Genomic DNA, 21,320 nt, shown 5'->3' with positions numbered 1-21,320 from the left:
CTCCTTGCTAGAGCAGGGTATGTGTGTGATTACCATCACTGGCAATCAATCGGCTCCTTGCTAAAATACAATCAAGCTGCCATGGGAAAATCCTGAAAGGTGGAGGAGGAGGAGTGCTGATTACACCAAACCTCCCCCACCACCCTGAACATACAACTGAGTGCCTATAGCAGAAAGACGGAGTATACCCCCTGGGACTGCCCATGGGCGTAGCCAGAATTTTTTTCTGCCTAGTGTCCTACTCCTGTAGGGGCAGTATATCCCAACTGTTATGAGCATCTGAAGCCATGTCAGTCAATGCACATCAGAGAAATAGATTTACCAGTAAGTCAAAATTCCCATTTCTCTTACGTCCTCTAAAAGTCGCAGATAAGTGTCAGAAATAGGCTTAGTTTTTAAGAGGTCAAACTGCCCTCACTTAGAGATGGAAGTTCATTCCTTTAGTCCCCATTCAGACTAGCGCGACTTGTCAGCCTGACAAGTCGCGCTCGGTCGCTCGCCATTGATTACCACAGGACCCGTTCTAATAGGAGCGACATAAGTCGCTCCGGCTTTGAAAAAGGGTCCTGTACGACTTTGGGGCGACCTGGGAGCGACCTGCATTGACTTCCATTATGTGAAGTCCCTGCAAGTCGCGTGCACCGCAACTTCACAGGTCGCCCCTAGAAGTCGCATTGCCTCAGTGTGAACCGGCTGTTCTCTAAAAGAAGGAAATAATACATTGTTAAACATTGTGTTTATAGTTATCTAGCAGCTTTAACAACGTAGATAAACATTTGCCAGAGGCTTTTTTTTTTTTTTTTTTTTGACAGCTGTGAGTGAACAAATAACAGCTTTGTATGAATCGAGGACATGCCGTTTTAAGATTGTGAGGGAGGGTGAATCGAGATTGCGATTTTTTTTTTTTAACAATAAATCGTGCAGCTGTGTGGTCAAAATGACAAAGAGTGAGTAAAATCTCACAGCAGGTACACAGCTGGTAATTTAACATTTTATTAAAAAAAGAACTGAGGACAGAAGCAAACTGTGACAACTCTTACCAAAAACTCATGGGGTAGACATGAAAGTCGCTCCTCTCAGTGGCTGCTCAATTTCCTCCCCTACCTTCTCACTTGCTTTTTTTTTTCCGCTCTATTACTCTGTACTCAAATTCCAATTTTCTGTGCTATCTCTGTACTTTTGTATTGTATTAAAATTATTCAAAAAAACTCTTACTATTAAAAAATAAGACTTGAAGAGGGTGAAAACTTTTATTAGGGTTCTACTGCTGCCTTTGTCCCCATTGGGTAGATCTCAAAACTTCATTGTTTGGTCATCAAGACAAGAAGTTAAGGGTTCACTACAAGCAATAAAAACCTGACAGAGGTTACAGTCCTACCCCACTCTGACCAAAACAAATAGTTTTGCTGTTTTTAGATTAAAGCTGGGTATGCATTCAGAAATCTTCATTATACAGTATCTAACAAAAGCGAGTACACCCCTCCCATTTTTGTAAATATTGTATTATATCTTTTCATGTGACCACACTGAAGAAATTACACTTTGCTACAATGTAACGTAGTTAGTGTACAGCTTGTATAACCGTGTAAATTTGCTGTCCCCTCAAAATAACTCAACACACAGCTATTACACCGCTGGCAACAAAGGTGAGTACACCCCTAAATTAAAATGTCCAAATTGGGCCCAATTAGCCATTTTCCCACTCCGGTGTTATGTGACTCGTTAGTGTTACAAGGTCTCAGGTGTGAATGGGGAGCAGGTGTTTTATATATGGTGGTATCGCTCTCTCTCATATTGGTCACTGGAAGTTCAACATGACACCCCATGGCAAAAGAACTCTCTGAGAATCTGAAAAAAAAAGAATTGTTGCTCTACATAAAGATGGCCTGGGCTATATAATAAGATTGCCAAGACCATGAAACTGAGCTGCAGCATGATGGTCATGACCATACAGCAGTTTAACAGGGCAGGTTTCACTCGGAACAGGCCTAGCCATGGTCAACCAAAGAAGTTAAGTGCACCTGCTCAGTGTCATATCCAAAGGTTGTCTTTGGGAAATAGACGTATGAGTGCTGCCAGCATTGCTGCAGAGGTTGAAGGGGTGAGGGGGTCAGCCTGTCAGTGCTCAGACCATACGCCGCACACTGCATCAAATTGGTCTGTATGGCTGTTGTCTCAGAAGGAAGCCTCTTCTAAAGATAATGCACAAGAAAGCCCGCAAACAGTTTACTGAAGAGAAGCAGACTAAGGACATGGATTACTGGAACCTGTGGTCTGATGAGACCAAGATAAACTTATTGGTTCAGATGGTGTCAAGCGTGTGTGGCGGCAACCACAGGTGAGGAGTACAAAGACAAGTGTGTCTTGCCTACATTTAAGCATGGTGGTGGGATTGTCATGGTCTGGGGCTGCATGAGTGCTGCCGGCACTGGGGAGCTACAGTTCATTGAGGGAACCATGAATGTCTACAATCTACTGTGACATACTGAAGCACAGCATGATCCCCTCCCTTCAAAGACTGGGCCGCAGGGCAGTATTCACACATAACGACCCCAAACACACTTCCACACATAACGACCCCAAACACACCTCCTTGCTAAAGAAGCTGAGGGTGATGAACTGGCCAAGCATATCTCCAGACCTAAACCCTTTTGAGCATCTTTGGGCCATCCTCAAATGGAAGGTGGAGGAGCGCAAGGTCTCTAACATCCGCCAGCTTCATGATGTCATCATTGAGGAGGGGAATAGGACTCCAGTGGCAACCCGTGAAGCTCTGGTGAACTCCATGCCCAAGTGGGTTAAGGAAGTGCTGAAAAATAATGGTGGGCACACAAAATATTGACACTTTGGGCCCAATTTGCACATTTTCACTTAGGGGTGTACTCACTTTTGTTGCCAGCGGTTTAGACATTAATGGCTGTGTGTTATTTTGAGGGGACAGCAAATTTACACTGTTATACAAGCTGTACACTCACTACTTTTAAAGCAAGCGGAGACGGACCTGTCATCTGCCTGCTCAACGGGGATCGGCAGATCGATCACTGCTGAGCAGAACGGAGTCCGCCGGGTGGAAAGCCCGTGTGAAAGGACCCTAACACTTTAGATATAATTCAAAAGTACCAAATATTATTCATGTCTCAGTGTACATAATACTTTATAGTTTGTCACATCAGTATACTAGTGTCACTGAAGGCAGAATATTTTTTGTTTTGTTTTTTGGGTTGATTAAAACATTTTTCACTTTAGGTTCACACCTGTGCAGCACTTCGGGCCACAGTTTGCACGGCCACGAGAGCCTATTCATTTCAATGGGCTGCCGTGCCCCACGACATGCAGGAAAGAAGTCCCTGCGCTATTTTTGAAATTGCAGATCCAACAGGATCCTTGTACAGGTTGGATTTCCAGTGCCGGTGGCGTGCCATTACGATTAACGGCACCGACGGGTCCCACATTTTTCTGTGTGGGTGGTTGTGGCTGTTGGTATATGTCCGGGTCCTTCAGCTGCACCACCTGCACAGATGTGAACCGTGCCTTAGTTTGTATTGCTGTCTGTAACCCCATTTGGGAGATTCACTCTCTCTATTTGTCCTGTTTACTGTTATTATCAAAAAAGAAAGTAAAAGAAAATCCCAAATTTTGAGCTGACTTCAAAACAGGAATAGAGGGAAAATCTTCCAGTGGGGACACTAGTCCTGGTGACCCCCTGGAGTTTCCTTATTTTGGAGAGATACATTTTCTTAGCTTGGTCCGGTCATATGATCATGCAGCTCTTGCTCTCATATGTAAGTGAGCAGCGGCTGCAGAGGAGAGGAAGGGGGCACTGACACTGGCTGGGTCATGGAAGCCTATGGGTGATGTCACGACTCCATGACACAAGAGAGCCAGTGCTGCAGGATCATTTGACCGGGTTGAAAAAGGTAGGTATTGGTATCTTTTCCAATACACAGTGAAGGCAGGATAGGTAGGAGGAAGGGGGTAGGGAACAATTTTAAGAACAGTTACAGTAAGTGTCAGGATTTTACTCCACTTTAATCACTATCTTAGGCAATGAACAGAGTATTATTGGTTATGTTTTTATCTGAAAATACATTTTTTATTATTTTGTTGTACAGTGCGTGTGGTTTATTACTCTGGAAGGATCTGCAGTGGCTTTGTGAGCAAGCTGAAAAAAGAAACAGTTCAGTACCTTTTATCTGTTTATCTGACATGGCACATAATTGCCTTTATGTTCTTAACCTCGTTCTTCTTTTTTCTTCTAGGTATTGAAGATATTGTAGCAATAATGATCCCCGAGCCAAAAGGAAAAGAAATAGCCAGCTTAATTGAAAAGAACTTTAATGTGACTATTTACATTACTATTGGAACTCGAAACTTACAAAAATTTGTCAGCCGTACATCCGTGGTGTTTGTTTCTATATCCTTCATTGTTCTGATGATCATTTCACTGGCCTGGCTTGTGTTCTATTACATCCAGAGGTTCAGATACGCAAATGCTCGAGACAGAAATCAGGTGAGTTTTTGTTATAGAAATAAAAATTTTCAATACTTGTTAACTGTAAAACATAGGACTTTTAAAGGTGCTGTTTGTGTAATTTGTGCACACACATGTTATGCAGAACATCCGTTAGGTGGGCTGAACAGAACCAAAAAACCCTTCATTAAAAGCCATAAAATAAAACACTGTATTGCCCTCTTAAAACAAAAGATGTGTTATCTTCTATCACAAATCCACACACCATAGGGCTTTGGTGGCCTTGTAGGATGATAGAGACAACACATCATTTACACCCAGCTTTGCATTCATAGCTTTTATATACATTGAGACATTGATTTAACAATGCAAATTACTAGTTGCATTATTTAAAGTAGCTGTGTACTGGATAAAGTACTATTCATTGTTCAGGGTTTTTTTGGCATAAGCATTGTGTACAATAAAATAAATATTTCTTAGTAAAATATTTACAATTTTTTACCCCAGCAATTGCAGTTTACAACTTTCAATGTTGCTGGCTCCTAGTCTGTTAATGCTGCTTCTCTGAACTTCTGCTCTTTACAGGAAAATAATTAAATGTGTACAGTGCAATTCTCAGGAAGCCTAAGAAGCAGGGAAGTGCTCTGCCATCCCAGGCTACAGGGCTGTGGGTTTATTTTTATGCACACAGTGTAAGGAGGCACAACCCTAGTTCCTACGGTGACTCCATAGGACGCTGCAAAAGAAAATGGCTACCCTGAAACCAAAAACCTGGGCCAGTGGTCACCAGCTTAAATTGGTTGTAAAGGTAAAAGGTGTTTCTCTTGTTCATTGACGGACACAGCTCCCGGTATTTATAACCATTGTGTTATACTGCCTCCTACAGGAGTAGGACACTAGGCAGAAAAATATTCCGGCTACACACATGGGCACTCCCATTGGGTATACTCTCTCTCTCTGCTATAGCCACTCTTTTCTGCCTAGTCAGGAGTAAGTACCTAGTTCCTTGCTGGGATCTTTGGTCCTGGCAACATTTTTTTAGATGGAATCTTTTACCTCCTGGATTTTTGCTGTCAGATCTACAATCAACTGCCAGACTGGGCAACGGGCTGGATAACTAGATCCACTGGTCACTCCAGTCCGGCCAGCGAACGCGTGCAGACCTCAGCTCCATGCTAGGTCGGCCACAACCGAGCCCCACTGGACAGGGGCTGGTCTGCGAGTTATACGCCTCATGAGGTCGCATAAGACCGGTCTCGGCCCAAGTCGCAGCGTTCCTCTTGGTTGAAAGCCCCCCCATTTCAATGGAGAGGTGTTCTGTCTGAAGCGGTGCCCGCTTGGTTCCTAGTATGGTGAGTAGTTTCCCCCCTCTCCCCCTGGCGGGTTTTGGGGTGGACATGGGCCCCTTCTTGGGATGGTAGGACCCACGGGTTCCCCTCCATCCCGCATGCATCCCCCCCTTGCCAAGTCCCTCATCCTGCCCCCCCTCCACATATGCTGGGGCTGTTGAGTGGTCTGGCCACTTTACAGGGGTGGAGGCAGGGCGCTGACTGGCGATCGGGGAGGGGGGTGCGCCGCCAGCGACCGGACGATCAACTGTGCGGGGGGGGGTTTGGGTTGTTCCTGATGGGGGCTCCTGCCAGGGCCCCCAGCCTGCCTGGATCTGTCCTTGAGGTCTGGTCTCCCAATCCTGGGTCCCTGTGTGCCTTGTGGTGCCGCCATTTTGTTGTAGCCTGTGTGTTCTATGCACGGCAGCCCTGTTTGTGTAATTCGGTAACCATTTTGCTGTGATTTGCCATTGACAATAGCGTCTGCCATGAAAGTGGAGCCCTGTGGGCGGTGATTTCGGCAGTGGGAGCCCCTCCTCATCCCCTGGTGCTGACTTCTGTATCATTTACTTCCTAAACGCTGCACATGTAGTGCAGATTATCCTGGTTGGCTGCAGGTGCTTGTCTCTGTGCGTGGTGAGTCTAGCGGGGACCTCTCCCTCTCTGCTGAGGATCGCTTGGTGCTTTATGCCTGGCAACCAGGTGGTGCTGCCAGTGCAGTGGTGGTTGTCCTTTAGAAGTGTTATACACTTTTTTGTGGGGTCCCTCCGCCTTCCCCTGCCTCATCTGTCTCATCAGATCCTGAATCTGATTCGGCCACTGTGGACGTGGGTCACGCTGCTGGGTCTGCAACCACGCGCCTGGATTCCTCTGATAAGATGATTACTCCATGTCTGCGACCGTGCACGAAAAGGCGCTGGTGGATGCACTGATTGTATCTTTGCGTGAGACTTTAGAGATGGAGGACGCAGCTAAAGCTGCAACAGGGGCGCAGGTACCCTTTGGCACTCACAAGCCATCGAGACCGGCAAAGGTGTTTCCTTTCCCTGCCTATTTTGACAGAATTGTCGCCAAAGAGTGGGGACTACCAAAGTGTCTCAGTGGGGTCCCTAAGCGCTTTACTAGGCATTATCCCTATGAGGAGTACCTTCTTAAGAAGTGGACTGTGCCGCCGGTGGTGGACCCTCCATTTTCCAGATTAAACAAGGCAACCATAATTCCGGTTGAAGAGTCACCATTGCCCTAGTGTCACAAACTCTGACTGAGTGGGCTAAGCTCTTACACCATCACCTGGAGGGGGAACAGCTCCCCCTGCCTTTGCCGAGCTGGCAGACCAGAAGGTCCAGGGGCTGCAGTTTATCTGTGATGCCTCTTTGGATGCAGCTCCCCTGATGGCTCGGCTCGTTTTGGCGGTGGTGCTTCAGCGTGTCTTTTGGCTCAAGTGCTGGTCTGCGGATCAGACTTCAAAAAAGGCTTTGACTGATCTTCCTTTCAAAGGAGATTGCCTGTTTTGGAGCTACTCTGGATGACATCATCAAAGGTCTCACAGGGGGGAAGAGTACTTTTCTTCAGTAGGCTACTATAGGGAAGGAACCTCATCATAGACGTGGGCCCTCCTTCTCAGCTCATAAGATGTTTTTTCTTCCCTCAGGATCGACTGACAAGGGCTTGAAGCCTTTCAGGGCCTCTTCAGGAGGATCCAAAAAACCTGGTCTGGCAAGCCAAGATCAGGCTTCTCCAGACCCATGGACAAGGCTCCCTCAGCATTAAAGGGGCACCCTCACCCATATCAGGGGTAGGGGACGTCTTCGCTGGTTTCCAAACCTGTGGGCTTCCCTAGTGCAAGACAAGTGGGTCCACTAAGTCATTCGTTCCGGCTACAAGATCGAGTATCGTTCTTGTCCCCGGCAAGGTTTTTCCTTCCAACTTACGCCTTTCCCCAGACCGCTTACAAGGCCTGTTTGGGGCAATACAAGACCTGTTCCTTGAAGGGGTGATTGTCCTGGTTCCGACTTTGGAACGTTTTCAGGGTTTTTACTCAAACCTGTTCACAGTCCCCAGGAAGGAAGGCAAGTGCATCTAATCCTGGGCCTCAGGGCACTAAACTGCTTTGTGAGGGTACAGAAAATAAGTTCAGAATCGAGTTCATTCGAACAATGGTGGCATCCCTGCATCAGGGGGATTTCCTCGCCTCTATCGATATCAAGGATGCCTACCTTCACATTCCAATATGTGCCAGTCACCAGCGTTTTCTCCGCTTTGCTTTGGTAGAGGAGCATTATCAGTTTGTGGCATTACCCTTTGGTCTCGCCTTGGGTCTTCACAAAAGTGTTAGCCCTGGTGCTTGCCTTGCTACATCAACGGGGGATCGCGGTACTGGGTGTGACGGTGGCGGGTATCAGACCCCTGGCCTTCTCATCCACCTTGTGACCAAAGACCAAGCAATCTCACACCCTGCCGTCACTTGCGTAACAATGCCACTCTCAGCTGCACCCAGCACACAGATTGTCCAGCTTGCGGGACCACAATCTAGATGCCAGCAGACTGAGAGCGATTGTCACCGGGTTAATTAAACGATTAACCCTTTCCTGCCACCACCTCTACGTTATACTGAGCCTAGAGGATGCTCGTGGTTTGACAAATATCAATTATGACTTTAGAATAACCGTCTGTAACACACTGTCACATGACAAGAATGTTTCAGGTAGGTTAGCCTAAACAGTACAAATATCAATTATGACTTTAAAATAACTGTCTATAACACACAGTAGCGCTCTTCAGGAGGCAGATTCGTTTTGGGTCAAGTTACGTTTAAGAGCTTAGAGACAAAGTGAACACTTTTCAAAATAAGGTTTAATTATAAGAAAGGTTTAAAATTGGTGCGAATAAAAATATTCACAGAAAAATGGGTTGCCAAGAAATAGAGACACAATACAGCAATTAAGAAATAGGAGAATAAAAGAATGAAAATATTTGCATTAAAACGGTCCTGGTATTACCTTAGTTTCAGAGTTGAAAAGGTATGTTTGGTTCCCCTTGGGCGGTGTTATGCCTTCGATCTTAGGATGAGAACTGAGCTCTCTGTCAGTTCCTGTGTTTTTCTCTGACCCTCCAGGGGGTGTCACCAGAAGTACTCAGCCAATGGCTCGGAGTCTATAAACTGCTAAATGACCTCCCGCTTTGACAGATTCATAAAAGCACTCATATCTGGAGATATGAAACGGTGACACGCTCGAAACCGATATTTCATGGTCCGGTTTGGAATGTCCTATCTTTAGACACTAAACATGGGTTAGCACGGAATAACCTCTGACCTGTACGGCATTGGATCGCTAGCTTGCCTTTCCTAGGCATGACGGTGTCCGTGCTGGGACTTAATTCGATTGTTTTTTTATGGGGCACCCAAATATCTACTTTTTGTTAATATGTTATGTTCGGTTAAAAAGATATGATTTGAGCACGGATTGTGAGATGTAAGTTAACAATTTGGCTTTGAGAATGTACAAAGCAATTTAACTGGACATCTAATCTGACCCCCTGCTGTCCTCGGAAACACAACTCTTGCTTGGTCAAGCTGCTTGTGTATATTAAAGGTGTGAAGAATGTCAGCTTAGCAGGAACCTGGCATATAGTGACCCAGGGGGTCATTAAACTGCCAAAAGGCTGGAGGATGAGGCTGGTAAGAATGACCCATTTGGTTTTAACACTGTCACACAAGATGGATGCTTGTGACAGCGTTTGAACGAAATGGCGGCCTGACAAACTAGCGTGCCAACGCAAGATATCATTACACTGGGCTATTTGGACGATCTCCTTCTGCGGACCGAGTCTCCCTCTGCTCTGGTGGACAACCTGGAGATTACAATATGAACTCTGGATTCTGAACCGTTAGAAGTCTGCTCTGGTTTCCTTCACGAAGCTTGATTAGCTGGGCCTGACTCTGGACTCAGCCTTAGCCAGAGTACTCTTTCCTCTGGACAAATTCCAAAAATTGCAGGCTGCAATTCACCTCCTGCTGTCCAACAGATGGTCGTCCCTCCGGACTTGCATGCGGGTGCTGGGCCTGATGAGTCGAGGAACGAGGGAGTCCTTGATATGGTGGCTTCATTCTCCGGCACTTTGGTTGGGAAAATCCTTCCTCCCCTCGTATTGGACAGTGGTCCCCATGGATGCCAGCCTGTCCACCTGGGGAGGCATCCTCAGCAAGCATTCTGCTCAGAGGATCTGGACGCTGGAAGAGTCCAGACTTACTGATCAATGTCTTGGAACTCTGAGCAATCAGACTGTGTCTGGATCATTGGACTGATCGTCTTCAGGGTTGTCCAGTGCGCATTTAATCGAACAATGCCACGGCTGCTGCTTATTTCAATCATCAAGGGGGCACGAGAAGTGTCCTGGCAGCTCTGGGGGTAGCCGGCATTCTAAGGTGGGCAGAGCGTTTCGTTCCAGCCCCCTCTGCCGTACACCTTCCTGGGGGGTGGAAAATTGGCAGGCAAGTTATCTCAGTTGGCAGGCGATGGACCACAGGGAGTGGCCCCTTCATCCGGAGGTATTTCATCAGTTGTGTTTCCGGTGGGGTACCTCCGAGGTGGATCTGTTGGCATCTTTGCTCAACAGAAAGGTGCAGAGGTTTGTGGCTCGGTCAAGGGATCCTCTGGTGGACACCACAGACGCGCTGGTGGCTCCGTGGGGTCAGTGTCGGCTGATTTGCACCTTCCCTCCTCTCAAGCTTCTGCCAGACTTCTATGCAGTATCAGGGCAGAAGAGATTCCGGTCATCTTAGTGGCTCCAGACTGGCCTCGCCAGGCTTGGTACGCGGTTCTGGTGCTACTGGTCACCGACGTTCCTTGGAAGCTTCCTCTCAGGGAGGATCTTCTGTCCCAAGAACCAATCTTCCATCCTGCTTTACAGTCGCTGGCTTTGACGGCTTGGCTGTTGAACGCCAGGTGCTGAAGGATAGGGGTTTATCTGAGTTGGTGATTCCTACCCTGTTAAAAGTTAGGAAATCCTTCTAGGAAGATCTACCATCATACATGGAAGACGTACATTGCATGGTGTGAGTCTCTTGGGGTTCCTCCTCGATCCTTCTCAGTGGCTCGGATCTTAACCTTCCTTCAACGGGATGTTAAACAGAAATGGGCCTTGAGTACCATCAAGGGCAAGGTGTCGGCTTTGGCGGTCTCCTTCCAAGGACCCTTTCTTCAAAGTGTCCAACATTTGGTTCCTCCAGTGCAGGCTCCGTTGCTGCCTTGGGATCTTAATTTGGTGCTTTCAGCTCTGCACAAGCCTCCTTTTGAAAATATTCGGGAGATTCCCCTGCTTAAATTGTCCCAGAAGGTGGCCTTTTTATTGGCTATCACTTCTGCATGCAGGGTGTCGGAACTGGCGGCGTTATCCTGTCGTTTACCTTACCTGGTGTTTCACAGGGATAAGGTGGTTCTTCGCCTCTGTCCGACTTTCCTTCCAAAGGTTATCTCTGACTTTCGTTTGAATGAAGACATTTTGTTGCCTTCCCTGTGTCCCAGGCCTAAACATCTGAAGGAAATTGCCTTGCATGCCTTGGATGTGGTCTGGGCAATTGGGATGTACCTGGCAGCTACGAAGTCTTTTAGGATGTCAGACTCTCTATTTGTGCCCACTGCTGGACCTGGAAAAGGGTTGTCTGATTCCTCTGCGACCATTTCCAGATGGATCACACAGACGGTGGTTCAGGCCTATTCCATAAGGGGTCAGGTTCTTCCTTTCCCTGTCAAGGCGCACTCTACTAGGGTGCTTAGTGCTTCCTGGGCCTTCCGTCATCAGGCGTCAGTGACGCAAGTTTGAAAGGCGGCCACCTGGTCGTCGTTGCACACTTTTACAAAGTTTTATAAAGTGGATGTGTTAGCATCTGTGAATGCTTCCTTTGGCCGTAAGGTTTTGCAGGCTGCTGTTTAAGAGGACCTGATCCTCTTTGAGGGTGTATTGGTTTTTTTTTTTCAGGTGGCCTCGGGTTGTTTGGTTCAGCCCCTGTTGCCTGGCTGGCTAATGTTTAGCCTTGGGGAATTTTTGGGTTGTTCCCACCCGTCATGTTTAACACTGCTTTGGGACGTCCCAATGGTTATAAATACCAGGAGCTGTGTTCGTCAATGAACGAAAATGAAAATGGAATTTTTCACTTACCATAAAATTAATTTCTCTGATGTTCATTGATGGACACCACACCCACCCCTCTGTGGAGTTATTATTCTCCTGACACTGCTTGTTACAAAACTGAGTGGCTATAGCAGACCCCCTGGGACTGCCCATGGATGTAGCCATTATTTTTTTCTGCCCAGTGTCTTACTCCTTTAGGGGGCAGTATACCCCAATGGTTATGAATACCAGGAACTGTGTCCCTCAATGAACATCAGAGAAATGGATTTTATGGTAAGTCAAAAATTCCCATTTTTACCTTCATGCATTCTTTGCATTAAAGAGTTACTAAGCCCAGGACACTGCATTCACTATATCTGGTCTCCCGCAGTACACAGAACATGGAAATGCAATTATTTTAGTACATATAAACTGCTAAATACCTTTTCGAGTCAGCGGAAGAAGAGGAGGATCTGTGCATACAAGATCATGGAGCCTTTTTACACAGTCCAGAGATTAACCCCTTATGCTCAACAGTGAGGATAACCAGCATGCTTTACTGCATATACAGACTGATTTTACTGTTGTGGGTTTACACTTTAAGGTAAATAAAAAAAAAAAACTTTCAATAAATCCCTCCTTAAACACTTTTCTGAGATTTCTCTCTATCTAGTGCTGTCCCTTCTGCAGCATCTCTTCTCCCCTCTCGCACTCTTGGCGTTGGCTCCTGCTTCTGTAAATCAAATCCTGTGAGGAGGGAGTGGGCGGCAGGGCCAAGCTGCACTATGTGTGTGTCTATAGACAAATCCAAACTAGAGAAAAAAATACCGCCCAGGTATGGTATGTAATGGATTACTCACAGGTGCTGGTCCTGGCTGGCTTCCGCAGTTACATGCAAATGAGAGGAAGACTGGTCGCAAACCCCAATCCAATAAAACATCCTTTATTCTTCAAACATGGGAATATAGCACAGGATAGCTTACAGTTGACATGTTTCACATGTAGGAGTGCTTAGTCATAACCTTATGACTAATGGTTATGACTAAGCACTCCTATGAGTGAAACGTCATCTGTAACCTATCCTGCGCTATTGTCCCATGTTTAAAGAATAAAGAACGTTTTATTGGATTACAATCGCGGTTTGTGATCAGTTTTCCTCTCATTTGTGTCTATAGAGACACACAGCTCGGGATCGAGCCGGCACGGGTGCCCCCATCTTAAGCAACTTGCTGTGTATCTTTTTAAAAACTTGAAAAGCTGATAAATCTCAAACAGGACTGAGAAAGAGGCATCTAGATGTGGCTGCACATACCTCCTACCTAGCTTCCAGATCATCTTGGGAGTACCAATCCAGAGTCCCTTAATTATGCAAATCTTGACTTCTTCTTGCAAAGTTCTGGCACATGCCCTCCTGCACCATGCAAAGTCATCATTACAGTAAAAGGCCAGTTGTGGGGAGAAGTAGGCGGTAGGGACAACGTTATTTTGTGACAAATTTTATAGCTAAATGCAAGATCTGCATAACCTAATACCATGGATTTTAGAACACTCTTGGGATTTTCTGGAAGCTATTTAAATTTATGTTCAGGTGCCTTTAGTCAGCTGTTTTTAAGACCTGTTAGCAGTTTACCAGATTTAAGACTAGCATAGGATAACTTTAAATATTTGCAACTCTGCTGCTTCAACATATTTTGAAGCAAGCAAAAAAAAAATCATGCAAGCCCAATATAAATACTGCATTTTATCTGTCATAATAGTGAAGAAGCAGTTGTAAAACTGTGGAAGGCTGTATTTCTAAATATTTGTAGTTAGCCACTAAAAGGTATTGCTTTGATATATAGATATATATTATCTCAAAAAAGTGAGTACACCCCTCGCATTTTTGTAAATATTTTATTATATCTTTTCATGTGACAACCCTGAAGAAATTACACTTTGCTACAATGTAAAGTAGTGAGTGTACAGCTTGTATAACAGTGTAAATTTGCTGTCCCCTCAAAATAACAACACACGGCCATTAATGTCTAAACTGCTGTTAACAAAAGTGAGTACACCCCAAGTGAAAATGTCCAATTTGAGCCCAAAGTGTCAATATTTTGTGTGACCACCATTATTTTCCAGCACTGCCTTTTTCCTCTTGGGCATAGAGTTCACCAGAGCTTCGCAGGTTGCCACTGGAGTCCTCTTCCACTCCTCCATGACGACATCACAGAGCTGGTGGATGTTAGAGACCTTGCGCTCCTCCATCTTCCATTTGAGGATACTCCACAGATGCCTTATTAGGGTTTAGGTCTGGAGACATGCTTGGACAGTCCATCACCTTTACCCTCCGCTTCTTTAGCATGGCAGGAGGTGTGTTTGGGGTCGGTATCATGTTGGAATACTGCCCTGTGGTCCGGTCTCCAAAGGGAGGGGATTCTGCTCAGCATGCTGCAGTATGTCACAGTACATGTTGGCACACATGGTTCCTTCAATGAACTTTAGCTCCCCAGTACCTGCAGCACTCATGAAACCCCAGACCATGACACTCCCACCACCATGCTTGACTGTAGTCAAGACACACTTGTCTTTGTACTCAACTGGTTGCCGGACCATGCTTGACACCATCGGACCCAAATACGTTTATCTTGGTCTCATCAGACCACAGGCTATGGTTCTGGTAATCCATGTCCTTAGTCTGCTTGTCTTCAGAAAACTGTTTGCAGGCTTTCTTGTGCATCATCTTATGAAGAGGCTTCCTTCTGGAATGACAGCCATGCAGACCAATTTGATGCAGTGTGCCGCCTATGGTTTAGGCACTGACAGGCTGACCCCCCACCCCTTCAACCTCTGCAGCAATGCTGGCAGCCTTTATACGTCTATTTCCCAAAAACAACCTCTGCATATGACGCTGAGCATGTGCACTCAACTCCTTTGGTCAACCATGACAAGGCCTGTTCTGAGTGGAACCTGTCCTTTTAAACCACTATATGGTCTTGACCATTGTGCTGCAGCTCAGTTTCAGGGTTTTGGCAATCTTCTTATAGCCTAGGCCATCTCTATTTAGAGCAACAATGGGGTGAGTAGCTTAGAGGACACTTCATGTGCTAGAAGAAGAGGGAATGGCTTAGAAGATATTTTATGGGCTAGAAGAAGAGGGAATGGCTTAGGATACTCCATGAGACAGAAGGAAGGGAGAGTGGCTTATAGGATATTTTATGGGCTAGAAGAAGAGGGAATGGCTTAGAGGATACGCTATGAGCCAGAAGCAAGGGAGAGTGGCTTAGAGGACACTTCATGGGCTAGAAGAAGAGGGAATGGCTTAGAGGGCACTCATTGAGCCATAAGGAAGCTATAAGGGTATTTCATGGGCTAGAAGAAGAGCGAGTGGCATAGAGGACATTCCACAAGCTAGAAGGAGGGTTTAGAGGACACTTCATGGGCTAGAAGAATAGGGAATGGCTTAGAGGGCACTCATTGAGCCATAAGGAAGCTATAAGGATATTTCATGGGCTAGAAGAAGAGCGAGTGGCATAGAGGACATTCCACAAGCTAGAAGGAGGGTTTAGAGGACACTTTATGGGCTTGAAGAAGGAGTGGCTTGGAGGACACGAGCTTAAAGGAAGCAGAAAGTGGCTTAGAGGACACTTCATGGGCTAGAAGAAGAGGGATTGGCATAGAGAACACTTCATGAGCTAGAAGGAAGGGGGAACTCTTCATATGCGAAAACAAGGGAGGGGAGTGGCTTTGAGAACACTTCATGGGCCAAAAGAAGTGGGAAAGTGACAGAAAGGGCTTGAAGGAGAGGTAGTGGCGTAGCGGGCACTTCACAGGCTAGAAGGAATGTGGGTTTGGCATTTACCACAGCATTGGACCTAGTTCTGATAAATGGATTTCAGGCAAGTTGTTCACACCCCCACTACTATATTATTGTGCTATTGAAAGAATAAATTGCATTTTAGCACAAGCACGTTTTGTGTATTAGGTATTAAATACATTTTGCTTGAATTTTTATTAAGAAAAACTGTGAATTAAAAAATTTGCTAGATTCATTAGAGAAATTGCTAGCATATAACACATCTAATTCACCACGGTTTGACTAGCAAGCAGTATAGAGGACCGGAACTGCTGTTTTTTTTTTTATAAGGGTATTGTTGTAATTAGGTTACAGTATGTTATGTTGGTTGTATCTAGTACATGCATCAACCTTTTCCTTCAATGTATTTAGTAAATATATAGGACTTACAAAGATTCTTTAGGATTATACACATAGCATGTTCTGTTTCTGTTTTGATTTCCCAAACTAGTTTATAGACGTATGTAAAGGTACAATTATATCCAGATGTGGAATGTGTTGTAAAAATTGTTTGCCACCAAAGTTTCATACGGAACAATTTTCAGACGGTGCCATTAAACACTGAGAATTAGATAGCCCTCCCTCCTGTATTTCAAATGGAGAGCGTTATAATAACTATCATGAGGTGCTGATACACAGGGGTCTCTGTGTTTCTGTTGACATAGCTACACAAGGGAAGCTCTGTGCGAGAGGCTGTTCTTAACTGAACGCAACTTTATGGTTTAGTAAATTTATCAAACCATGCCAGGGGAGAAAACCTCAATCATAACATGTACACTGCATGAAGTTCACCAGAGGCATGGATGTGTTTTCGAACTCGCTGAAATAGTGAAAATAACCATCTATGAAGTAGAAATGTTAAAATTGCATTGCCTGCCACATATATCAAATAAAGTAATCTTGTAGGCAGTCAAGTTACAATAAATTGCCATTGGGAGGATATAGCAGAAGCCATAAGGCTAATTGAATTTTTCAGGTGTTGTTATTTCATGCATTAATAAATAAGGGGAGTCTGAATTATAGTTTAGCCTAGTAAACTTTCAGCATTAAATACAGGCAGAGCACTCTGGATGTCTCAATACCTGGAATGCTCAGTTATACAAAATTCAGATTGCATCTCTGAAGTCGGAGCTGTGCTGCACAGCATCACAAATAGTGGACTGTAGGAGACATCAGAAGTTAAGATTTAAATTATTATTCAATGTTCATGGTTTTGGGTTTCAAAGGAAGTCTGGAAGAAAACTAAAATTGTATGTGGATGTATAACCAAATGTTAACCGTCTTCCTGGTATGGATAATCACAGAATAAAAGGACTGAAATCTTCTGGAAAAGAAGCTGACAGTCGCAAGCATGGCCCACCCATTTTTAAAAAAATCCTTGTACAATAAGTTGAAGAAAACATATACCCCACGATGATACCCCTTTGGTTCACATCTGTGCAGCTGCTGTGTTTTTCTGCCGTGTTTTGCAGTGTGTTTTTGAACCCGCATTTTTGCATGCAGTTTTCATGTGTGTTGCGTTTTTTTTTTTTTTTCTCTTTGACAAACTGTGAATAGCTGGTTGTTAAGGAGTGGAGCCGGAAGCCGGACACCGCGTCCTTAACGACAGATGAGTCCTTGGCTGTCAGTGGGATTCCCCGCTGACAGCGCAGTGTAAAAAAAAAATTGCCGGCCATAAAAAAAATTGCAAACAAAATGGTGTGGGGTTCCCCCCCCCCTAATCCTTTTCCAGGCCCTTATCCAAGCATGCATCGCAGCCGGTCAGGAAATGGAGGGGATGAGCCAGCGCCCTCCCCTCTTGAACCATACCAGGCCACGTGTCCTCAACCGGGGGGGGCAGCTTTGAGATAGGGGGAATTCTGCCATGCTAAGCTGCATGTCTGGGGTGACGTTGGTTGCGGTGAGTGGTCTGGCAGAAGCCCAGGTGCCAGAACGTGGTTTCTGGTCACCATGGCGCCTGGGATTTGTCGAGCCCTGTCTTAACTATCACAGACAGGCCATGCCTAACATGCCCTCATTTGTCTCTTACAGCCACACAACTTGCATACAGCGCATAGGGGTCATAAAACCTGCAATTCACCTGCCTGCACATATTACAGCTGTGACATGCAAGGGCTGAATAGCCATGCCCACCTCCACATTCTTTCTTTTTCAATATTTTTTATTGGGTTTTTTACAAAAAGAGAAAAGATAACGACGATTAAGTATGCAGTGTGCTCATTGTCCACATAGCTGAATAACATGGATCACAGACAAAATAGTCAGAATAAACACATGGATGTACAGTAAGACAAAAAAAAGTTGACATGTAAACAAAAGCAAGCTAAGATTCCCAAAAATGGACCTCTGAGAATAATACTATTATAAGGATGCTGATACTGCTTATAAGAACTGCTCATACAAGCAGAGGAAATGCTAGAAGTGTCTGAGAGTCACTTTTCCTTCCTCTAACATAGTTACTCCAATAACGTAGCTTGCATGACTATCAACTAATAGGTGGAAAATGCGAATAAATCACAGCATACCGATCAAATTCAGACATAATTAAGGATCAATGAGAGAAAAAAATGGAGAGAATGGAAAGGGGAATATAGTGTCCTAAACTGAGCTCTGCACTCCCCGTCCACCTGCCAGCATATGTCAAGATTGGCATTGCAAGTAACGTAGCCAAGGTTTTTAAACTTTTTCAAACTCCACATCCTTTTTGTGGCGTGATGAGCACACAGAACATTTTGCCAGCGTACTAATTCAGCTAAAGAGATGTAAGTTTTAATGACTTTTGGATAGTTTGTTTTGAAATATTTTAGGCTGATTATTTGGCACAGATTTTGATCACTGTGGGGATTATCTATAGATGCACTTTAGTAAAGGATGTCTATTGTGATTTTTTTTTTTTTTTTTTTAATTACATCTGAAGTAACAATTATAACCTGATATAACACAGTTCCATTCAAAGCACACATATGTACTGAGCGCCAGAGGCACAGATGGGGTAGTGGAGAGACTGGACTAACCTATGCAGCTGTCAGTATGCACTTTGGGTGGTGCATAGTATGAGCATAAACAAACAAAAAGGACTGTGCTCGGCACCCACAATGGTAAATATGGCAGGACAGAATCCCGTTAATGGAGTCTATGAAATGGTAAAGGTCTCAGCAGTTTATGGTGATTTTTAGAAAAAAAGATATAAGATAAACCAGCCATGACACAGCAACTGATCAATCCTGCGTTCCACGCTGGTCCCCTGAGGCTTCCCTTGGTTCTTCCGGCTTCCGCTGGCTGACCATGACGTTGCCCAAGTGTGCCACACTCAGTTTGGCCTCCCGAGCGGCAGCATCGTATTCCATCAGGCTATTGGATTTGCACCCTTCCGTCAGCCCTACCCGTGGTGCAGGATGAACCTCTCCTCCTTGGCCATGGATTCAATGCAGTGGCATCTTTGGTTTATCTTGTATATTTTTTTCTAAACATGACCATAAACTCCTGAGCCTTTTACTGTTTCATAGACTCCATTCTGTCCTGCTATATTGGCCATTGTAGGTTGCTGGGCGCAGTCCTTTTTTGTTTGTCTGTGCTCGGTACCATGTAAAAACGACCTTATTGCCAAAATATAAACATGTCTTTCTGTATCTCGATGTGACAGGATAGTGATGGCGAGGTGCCTAGAGCAATTATTTTCTTTATTTTGCAGCCTTGAGGGAGTTGTTAGGTTTCCAGTAAATTAAAAAGCTTTATTCCCTACAACAGGTATTTGGGGCTTTTTTCTTACTAACCGCTAGTCTAATCTTAGATTCCTCTTTCGTTCGTTGACAAACACAGCGCTCCATAAATCATAACTACTGGGTTATATTGCCTCCTCCAGGAGAAGGACTAGACGGAACAAAAAACACGGGCCATCCTCAGCTTGGTATATAACCTCCCTCTCTGCTCTAGGTAATCAGTTTTAATTTGTCTAGTCAGGAGTAAGAACCTATGCTCCCGGCTGGGATCTCTGGTCCTAGCAATTTTTTCTCCTTCCTTACAACCTTTTTGTTTTTTCTCTTGGGAGATTCACCATTAACTGCCGGGCTGGGCGACGGGCTGGATAATCTAGATCCAGTGGTCCCCCCCAGCCCAGCCAGAAAGCGTGTGCAGACCTTAGCTACGCGCTAGGTCAACCACGACATAGCCTCACGGACAGAGGCTGACCCGCGAGTTAAATGACCGGGCTTGAGTCTAAGTTGCAGTGATCCCTTGGCCGACAGCTCCCCTACTTTGGTGGTGAGGATTCTGTCTGGAGCGTTAACCGCACCATGGAAGGGTAATTATAGTCCCTCCTCTCCCCTTTTGGCGTTTTTTTGGGGGTGGACATGGGTAACCTTCAGGGACAGTCGGACCTGCCTGCAGGTTCCCTTCTCCCATCTTTAAATCCCCTAGTGAGCTGGGCTTCCCCCATTTCCTTCCCCCCCCCCTGTCTGGACCTGGATTCTGGTTGGGGTCTCAGGGCAGAGGATGCAGAAGAGACCCCTGGGGTCTCCCCCGCTATCCCCACTCTGTAAGGGTCCAGGGATAGTGTGCTTCCTGCCCTGCTAGTCTGGAGTGGTCCCAGTGTAGGAGATCCCTAGGTACATGCCTTACTATTTGCAGTGTGGGTATAATGCAGGGGGGTCCCAGTGCAGAGTGCGCAGCGGAGTCTCCCCTAAACGTGTGTCCTACCTTCAGGGGGGTCCCCTTGCAGAGGGTGCAGGGTTGCAGAAGGCACAGGGAAGATCCTGGCAGCATGCTGTAGCTGATGGTGGCCATTTTCCTTTAATCTGGCTGGTCTCCGACTGGCGGCCATGTGTCCAGGAGATGCTGGAGATGACCGAAGCCTCGTGGGGATGCTGAAGCTCCTCCTCTTCCTACTCAGTTTCTTGTTTCTATGCCCGGGACATATGAACAGGGATGGCGTCCATGATATTGCTGCGCTCCTCCGGTCGGTAGGGCGAGTCCTTGGGGGTCCCTGTTATCTCTGTTTCTGCTGATAGGTACCCTGAGCCTTGAGGGGATTCTTTAGTGGTGCCAAAATATTGTTTCTCTTACGTCCTCCGACAGTCGCCGCCCACTTCATATTCATCACCAATGGGGTTATGTCCTTTATTCCGTAGGAGTAGCTAGGCAATAGAATATGTTAGTACAAAGACTTTTAACATATCCCACCCCCAGGGGGTGGTCCCCTCAGTACATAACCCTCCACTTCCTGTATCCAACTCAGTTTCATTTGTCTAGCTGTCAGGAGTAGCTGGAAGTTTCTGTGCTGGGGCACCTTGTCTCGGCTCTCTTTCCTTTCTTTGGATTTTATTTGAGTCTTTTTCTCTCTTTCTTGTTAGCTGTTATGTTACCAGCGTTAGTTAGTTCTTCTGATGAAGAGGATCATGCGGGCTGCGTCTCGGGCTGATCCCCCTGGTAGCAGGCTGTGGGTCAGTGGCTTCTCAGCCCGCCATCGAGCGTTCAGTCAGGTATCGCTCCTGAGTTATCTGAACGACCCATCCCTGTTCCGTGCAGGGATGCTAGGTGAGGTGGCTACCTCACTGGACGCTGTGCGGTTTCTCAACCC

The 21,320-nt window shown here is 45.7% G+C and overlaps 1 protein-coding gene across 1 annotated transcript in view; it reads left to right on the top strand.

Annotated features, from left to right (window-relative positions):
- RNF150 (ring finger protein 150) overlaps nt 1–21,320 on the top strand; it is a 252,992-nt gene that overhangs the window by 116,123 nt on the left and 115,549 nt on the right. The window contains exon 2 of the mRNA XM_082243763.1: nt 4,260–4,510. Coding sequence (XP_082099889.1) covers nt 4,260–4,510 — 251 coding nt within the window. The remainder of the gene's footprint in view (nt 1–4,259; nt 4,511–21,320) is intronic.

The sequence above is a fragment of the Pelophylax lessonae genome (genome assembly GCF_965119305.1).
Source record: "Pelophylax lessonae genome assembly, chromosome: 1".
NCBI classification, from domain to species: domain Eukaryota; kingdom Metazoa; phylum Chordata; class Amphibia; order Anura; family Ranidae; genus Pelophylax; species Pelophylax lessonae.
Note: the sequence above shows the minus strand (reverse complement) of the source record. Positions and strands in the feature narration are given on the sequence as shown.